We start from the raw sequence: 8012 nt of genomic DNA, 5'->3' as shown, positions 1-8012 counted from the left end.
AGGTATTTTTAAGGCATTTGTGGGTGTGCAAGTTTCCACTCAACCAATTCAAAAATTCAGATTAAATTGTCACTGTCCTTGGTATTAGAACAAGCGTAGGCGATTGTGGGGCTTGTGACCCATATAAGCCCTTCTCTTGTTTTGGTTTTCAAACATTCTGGTTTGTAAAACTGTGCCTGCCTTCAAGTGCCAAATCAGGAGTCTTTGACTAAAAATTACCAAATTATTAATTCTGATATAGTTAAAATGGATTGCTTTTAGAAACTTTTATTACGGACATTCTTAATTCCAAATGAAGAACGGTTAGTTTCATCATTAGCTCGTTCATTTTTTATTTGGCAGTGTGTCTTATGTTTCAGTCCAAAATTAACTTCACTCAACATACAAAAACAAAAACAGAAAAAAAAAATCAAAAGATCAAAGTTGAATAGAAACGGCATTGGTTATGCACCGTGTCCAAAATGGGCGTATGGTGCTCTAATACTCCCACTTAACTAGCTCTGGCGACTATGTCAACACCGCTTCCAATCCTCTTAGACAACTGAAAATAATCCCTAAAAAATTTATTCCATTTTTGAATAGAGTCTGGATCTCACTTCACCGATTACGCTTTTGATGGAAAAAGCGTAAAAGTAAAGGACAAAGTATATAACAAGACGTTTAGAAGCATTTGCGGTGAACAATCCCTGGTCCGGATTCGTCGTATTCCTGTTTGGAGATCCACATCTGTTGGAAGGTAGAAAGAGAAGCCAATATTGAGCCACCGATCCAAACGGAATATTTACGCTCAGGCGGGGCAATGATCTTAATCTTGATGGTAGATGGGGCAAGAGCGGTAATTTCCTTTTGCATTCTGTCAGCAATACCTGGGTACATTGTGGTGCCACCTAGAAGAAAAATAGTTCATAAATATTTTTTTGTTACTTTTTTGATTATTTTAAGGTTTGTACTTTCGCACTAGAAACAGTTTTGAGACCAAACTAGACATGTTCAGTTCTATTAAACTGCGTTTTGCCCCAGAATTTGGTTTGGAGAAGCATAGATGAGGACTTCGATTCTAATCCCCGATGGGCTTAATCTGTAGAAAAGTAAACTTAAAAACTGATTTGTATCTCCGTATTCTAAGAAGAGTGCAAACAGCTTTATTATTCATGCGGATCGGTATCAGAGGACCTTTATTTAAAGAAAAGGGGAGGGAATTAACCCCTCACTCAATATCCCTCCTCCCCCTACAAACAGTATATTCTTGATATCCTCTTTGAAAAATACATATTCCTATTGGAAAAATTACACTTCCTACTGTATTGTGATAGATACAATCCCTCCACCCACATTTACCGTCAAGACATCCTTGACGGTAAATGGTTACAGAATTTTATTTTTGGGGAGAATTTTTTTGCAGTTTCTGCTTCATTCTAACGCTGTAATTTACTTGTAGCTTAAGAGTCATAAAAATTAATTTTAACAAGACTAGCTATCATGAGGAGGTTCTTATGAATTCAAGTAGGAGAAGGGGTCTCAAAACCTCCCGAAAAAACTGGGGTTTACGTCCATTATTTTTCGAAGAGGAAGTATAACTTCTTCAAACCGATGGTGAATATATTATTCTATAGAAAAGTGAAGTAAATCAAATTTCATAATATTTGTATTTTTTCATCAAACGAAAAAGATTAATTTCGAACTTTTTGTTGGAGGTTCCAAATTCTGTCGGGATGCAGATTTTTACCCTCGTAAGTGGCCTAAGCTCTTCATTTACAAACTATATTGAAGCGCAAATTCAATTTAAATATTCAGTTTACAGTGTTAATCTTGTTTCTCATTTGTTTAACATTTCACAATGAAGAATGTCATTTTTTTTCACCAACGAAGTACGTTGCAGCAGAAATAAATGCTATCAATGAGATTCGGTTCTGTGTTTGTTTCCTAGTTCGCTGAATGCACTGCTCATAACAGCACATATGGCAGTGAACTTAGGAACTAATTTGCGGGCATAAATTTATATACTTGATTTACGGCATACATAAAAAACTTTTTGATTCCCTTGCAAATGATGATTTAAATATCAATACGGTTGTTTTTTTTTTGTGTTATGGCTTAAGATTGTTTCTCTTTTTATGAAATTTTAAAATCCACCATCATTGGAGCTGCTGTTAATAATGAACAAGATTCATTATTAAGTATTAACTTTATAAATAATTTCCTTATGCTTATATAATAAGCTCTTTATAATTATTTATATAATAAACATTTCGATTAGAGGCTACTTTAGACGGGCTTCATAAATCCTAGCTTCAACTTGAAACGCAATACATGGCGGGGAAAATTACCTTTCTTTCCTAGACATAAAACAAATGAAAAATTTTCAATGTTGAATTTTTATGATATTATTATCATTTAAAGGTTTTTCACTAAAATGGTTTGTTGTTTGTTGGTGACAAGCAGCCATAAAGACAATGGAATAGAAAAATATCAATAAATAGCTTGAATAAATACTATGAAATAATTTTCTTACAATCTTAAGAATTAAGGACAAAATGCATAATCTTGTACGCAATTAAGCACAAACAACTAAAGACGTGAAAGCATTATGGTTGCGCTCTCTAGCCAATCTACTAGCAATAATGATTCAATGTTTTTTATTATTTTTGTCGTAAGACATAAGGAAACATAATTATAAGGAATTCGTTTTACAATATACGGAAAATGGATTAAATGGTAGCTCATTTTATGTATTATAAGTATTTTAGATTCTAAGGGTGCTGTCAAAAAGAAAGCTCTCATTAACAATGATTATCAATTTACTATGTTCACGCCTTTCAAACACTAAATAATAACATATTTGGTTAGTATTATAAGTACAGAGAGAACTAATATTTTAAAATATTTTTTTACTGTGTGCATACAAGGTATAGAATTTGTCGTTACAAGTCATTGATTTTAATTGCTGATAATTAGTCTCTGGAAGCAACTCTAAAGTTTTGCTATATTTCATTTTTTGGCTAATGGTCGTAAGATGTGGTAAAGTTGGTAATCAGTATTACTGATAATTGACTTTGGAATACACCTCACATTTTATGACCCGACACAGTACAGAAAAGTAGACCAGAAGCATTGGGTCCATTGGCAGCATTGGCTTATACTTACCGAATCGATTGTAGCTTTTTTGCTTTATCATTAATCTTCATTATTCCTTTTTCTAATCTATTGGATTATTATCGATTGTCCTCCTCAGATATCTATATTTCTCCCCAGTCTTTGTCTCCATTGAACATTACCAGGGAAGCTTCATTTCCCTTATAAGGCATCAATAAGTAAATGCTGCTTTACTTCCACGACGACCTCCCCATTTCTCGATTTCTATTTCTCGATCGATACTGAAGTTCTATGAACTTTTTAATATTTTTTTTTTATTTTACTATTAGTTTGTTGGTTTTGATGATCAGCAGAAGTGGTTATCTTTTTTTTCGTAACTTGAAATTTTTTTTCTAAAGCTGCAGATTTGTAGAGACTGAAATACTTTGAGTTAAAGTGGAATTACTTTAAATTAGTCAGCTTTGTTTAATGAATGGCTGTGTTTTGATTTCCTTTTGTCGGTGGCTGACCAACAACCAATAGGATCCCTCAGTTATTTTTCTTAAGTAGTCATAAAAGAAAATCCAATATCGACTCTTGATGGACTTACTGTCAATAGAATTTATCTGCAATCGGTGGGTTACTTTTTTGGTTAATTTATGGCTATATGGCTGGTTGTTGATATTTTTGGTCGCTTGGTATAGTCGTCAAGTCATAAACGAACCTGAGCGGTTACAGGGGCCAATAAAAGGTACGGAAGGGAGTCTAGTTGTTCTCCTATCTCTTTGGCTCTTAAAAACTGCATTACAACTCGTTATTTTTGTTTGGTTGAGACACCTCCCAAAATTGTCTGACCTCCGCCGCGACAAAATCATCCCTGGCAAAAAAACGAAAAAGAGCTAAAAAGAAAGTTATAAACACACACACACATGTCCATAAATTTTGCATTTTTGCAATTAGGGTCTTAAAGAGATACTTGGGGACTCCTAAGCATTTTGACTTTGATACTTGCAAGTCAGTTTCTCGGCTTAAAAGTAATTTATTATTCTTATAAGTAGGTATTTTACTTTTTTTGTTAATATGTTTTTATTATTTTATTTTGGGACACCCGTTGTTTTTTGGCTTTTATACCTTTATTCCTAATTAGTCATATACTTATTTTTGACTATTATTTTAAAGTAATTTTTAATGAAAAAGATTGGTTTAGTAACATCGCTAACCAAGTATGTAACCTTAATGCTTACCTGAAAGAACAGTGTTGGCATACAAGTCTTTTCTGATGTCAACATCGCATTTCATGATGGAGTTGTAGACCGTCTCATGAATCCCACATGACTCCATACCCAAGAAAGATGGTTGGAAAAGGGCTTCTGGGCAACGGAAACGCTCATTACCAATAGTGATGACCTAGGAAAGGAAAATCTTGCTTAATTTGCCGATAAGTAGATATCTTTGGATGTTTCCGATGGCATACTCACCACCTCTTAAAGGAAGTATGATAAACGCTTGATCTTTAGTCGAAGAAAGTCCCCGTCTTAATGGTGTAACAAAGGTCATAAGGATGCTACACCTTAGCTTAATGGTATAATAAGGGTCATAAGGATGCTACACCTTAGCTTAATGGTGTGATAAGGAATGGGGAGCGTCTTTTGCGTTCTTGTTACCTTAGTGCTGTTGACCTTAATCATACTATTAATTATAACTGAAGTATGCTTATCACCGTTATTAGTCAATCAAGAACAAACAAATACTCCATCTAAGAGCAATTAAGGCTCTTTAAATAAATGGTTATAAAGTAACAACAATATTTTTGGGCTTAGAAGATTTATGCTTAGCAGATTTGGATTTTGTTTCTGTTCGTGCAAATACGAAGATCAGTACGAAAAAAGAAGTGTTTTTCTACTCTATGAATATTAGCACTATTCACTTTGTTAACGTTACTGCCAAAATTGAAGAACGATTATTACCACTAATCCTCGATTAAGACAAGCCTGTTCACCAATTAAGATGGTTTAAGACAATACTAAGCGAATAGTCATGGGTTGTCCCATCCGCAATCCCTCGCTCTTTACGCTAAAGCTTTTAATTGTTTTAAAAAGCAGAATTGTGGCAAAGAGTCGAACTTTAGCGTAAAGAGAGAGGGATTGCGGAGGGGACAACCCATTTCATATACGGAGTAATTTCTGTTCGTTTTAAGTTTTAATGTCGCTCCTTACTGTCAGTTAAAAAAACTGGTTTTTTTTATGTAATTTCTGAACGGTTTTGAATTAATGCATGTTTGATTTGGGCTCTCCACACATAAGTTATTAAAATGAAACTTGCATATTAATTCCTTTTTTGGCTAAATTGCTTTCTCTTAGTTTTGATCAGACGATTTTGAGAAATAAGGGGTGGGGAAAGCCTAGTTGCCCTGCAATTTTTCGGTTACATAAAAAGGCAACTATAAATTTTAATTTTTAACTAATGTTTTTATTAGTAAGAAATATACGTAACTTAAGAATTAGCTTACGTTACAAACTTTTATATTCTTAAATTTTTATTATGTATATGAGAGGGTTTGTCCCCTTATTAATACCTCGCTCTTTACACTAAATCTTAAGTTTTGTCCCAATTCCTTAAGAATGACCACTGAATCCGAATGGCCGTAGAATAAATAGTTGAAATTACTAAATATACTATAGCATAAAGAGCGAGGTATTTATCTCCTCCTAAATACCTCGCTCTTTATGCTAAAGTATTTTTAGAACCCCTTATATGCGCAATAATCTCTGTTCGTTTTGAGTTTTAATGCTACTCCTTACTTTCAATTGAAAAAACTTTTCCATGTTTATTTTTTCATTGTTTTTTTTATAGTAATTTTAGAAACTCCTGCGCCCTTTTCATTGAATTTCTGTTCCCCCATGACATATTTCTCCAAGGAAAGATCCTCCCACATAGCTCCTTTCCCTCAACCCCACCCCCAAAACCAAAAAAAATCCCCTGAAAACGCTCTACACTTCCCAATAACCATTATTATATGTAAACACTGGCCGAAGTTTTTAACTTGCAGCCCCTCCCTCAGGGACTGTGGGGGAGTAAGTCATTCCAAAGACATAGTTTTTATGGTTTTGGACTATGCGGAACAAAATGGCTATGTCAAAATTTTGATCTGTTGATTTTGGAGAAAAAATGACCGTGGGAGGGGGCCTAGGTGCCCTCCAATTTTTTGGTCACTTAAAAAGGGCACTAGAACTTTTCATTTCAGTTAGAATGAGCCCTCTTGTGACATTCTAGGACCACTTGGTCGATACGATGACCCCTGGGAAAAAAAAAACAAACAAATAAACACGCACCCGTGATTTGTCTTCTGGCAAAAAATACGAAATTCCACATTTTTGTAGAAAGGGGCTTGAAACTTCTACAATAGGGTTCTCTGGTACGCTGAATCTGATGGTGTGATTTTCGTAAAGATTCTATGACTTTTAGGGGTTGTTTTCCCCTATTTTTTAAAATAAGGCAAATTTTCTCAGGCTCGTAACTTTTGATGTGTAAGACTAAACTTGATTAAACTTATATATTTAACATCAGCATTAAAATGCAATTCTTTTGATGTAGCTATTGATATCCCCATTTTTTTTGAGTTTTGGTTGCTATTGAGCCGGGTCGCTCCTTACTAGAAACGTTACCACGAATTGTTTGATATGTCTCTTGACCTCTCATTTATCTACAGGAAAATTATGGCAAAAATTGTAAATCTCTTCAGAGCTTTGACAAGGTCATTCCGACGTACCAAAACTCACTGGTTCGATTTTGTGAGTTAAAACTTGGGTGCTTTAAACTTATTTTGTTTTATCGGTTTAGTCATGTTGGGTAGCTCCCTCAATTAGCTACACCTTACGTTAAGGCCCAATCACATTGAGATTGCGCAAATTCTGAGATTTAGCTAGCACTAACTTGAGCCAATTAGGTTTTTGTAGAACTTTTTGATTGACTGAGAACTTCTACAAAAATTCAGATTTGCTCAAATTAGTGCTAAGTAAGTCTTGGTGATAGCAAAATCTATCTATGAATGAGGCCATAGTTGCCATCGTGATTAAAATCAGTTTTTATGTGTACAAATTGAGTAGAAAAGTATTGAGACAAAGAAAAAACCCTTTGGATGGTACTGAAAGCTTTCAAAAACAAAATAATGCATCATTCTAACATTTTTCGAAACTGCGTAGGATCAAACGGGTCGTTTTAACGAACAGTAAGGAAAGAGCGACTTGGCCCAATAGTAACCGAAACTTTTAAGAAAAGGAATTGGGCTAATAATTAATGTATCAAAAGAGCTGGATTTTTATGTCGATTCTAAATATATTGCGTTCAATAAGTTTAATTTTAGTTATCAAAAGCTAGGACCCTGAGAAAACTTGACTTATTTTCGAAAAGGGGGAGGGGAAACACCCTCAAAAGTCAAATGATCGTAAAAAATCACACCTCCAAATTCAGCGCATCAGTGAACATTGATGTACAGGTTTCTGGTTTTTGGGCACGTTTATTTGTTGTTGTTTTTTTCTCTTTACCCCAGGAGCGATCGAACCAATGATCTTTGGAGACCAAGAGAGGAATTTTTTTAAATGAAAGGTAAAACTTCTAGCGCCATTCTTAATTGACCAAAAAGATTAGAGGGCAACTAGCTCCCCTCATACGCACCATTTTTTTCCAACAACATCCGATAAAAATTCTGAGATTGTCATTTTGTTCAACATATTTGAAAGGGTTAATAAATGTACCTCTTGGGATCGAATGACCCAAAAAAGCCCCTGGGGAAAGGGTTAAAAGTTACGTATAATATATATAAAAAGGTTGAAATACTGTATGTAGTATTTGTTATTTGGAAATGTACGGAAAGTTTCCGCTGGGAAGGAATTTTCTGGGGAGAATTTTGTACCGAGAGAATTTCCATGGGGAGGGAAGCT

General features: G+C 34.5%; 1 protein-coding gene across 1 annotated transcript in view; it reads right to left on the bottom strand.

Annotated features, from left to right (window-relative positions):
* Nucleotides 1–251: 251 nt before the first annotated feature.
* LOC136031099 (actin, muscle) overlaps nucleotides 252–8012 on the bottom strand; it is a 23931-nt gene continuing 16170 nt past the window's right edge. The window contains exons 6-7 of the mRNA XM_065710397.1: nucleotides 4317–4479; nucleotides 252–887 (exon numbers count right to left, since the gene is read on the bottom strand). Of these exons, the coding sequence (XP_065566469.1) occupies nucleotides 661–887; nucleotides 4317–4479 (390 nt within the window). The 3' untranslated portion in view covers nucleotides 252–660. The remainder of the gene's footprint in view (nucleotides 888–4316; nucleotides 4480–8012) is intronic.

This window comes from Artemia franciscana, chromosome 1 (genome assembly GCF_032884065.1).
Source record: "Artemia franciscana chromosome 1, ASM3288406v1, whole genome shotgun sequence".
NCBI classification, from domain to species: Eukaryota; Metazoa; Arthropoda; class Branchiopoda; order Anostraca; family Artemiidae; genus Artemia; species Artemia franciscana.
The sequence above is the reverse complement of the archived record's forward strand: the minus strand, read 5'-3'. Positions and strand labels throughout refer to the sequence as shown.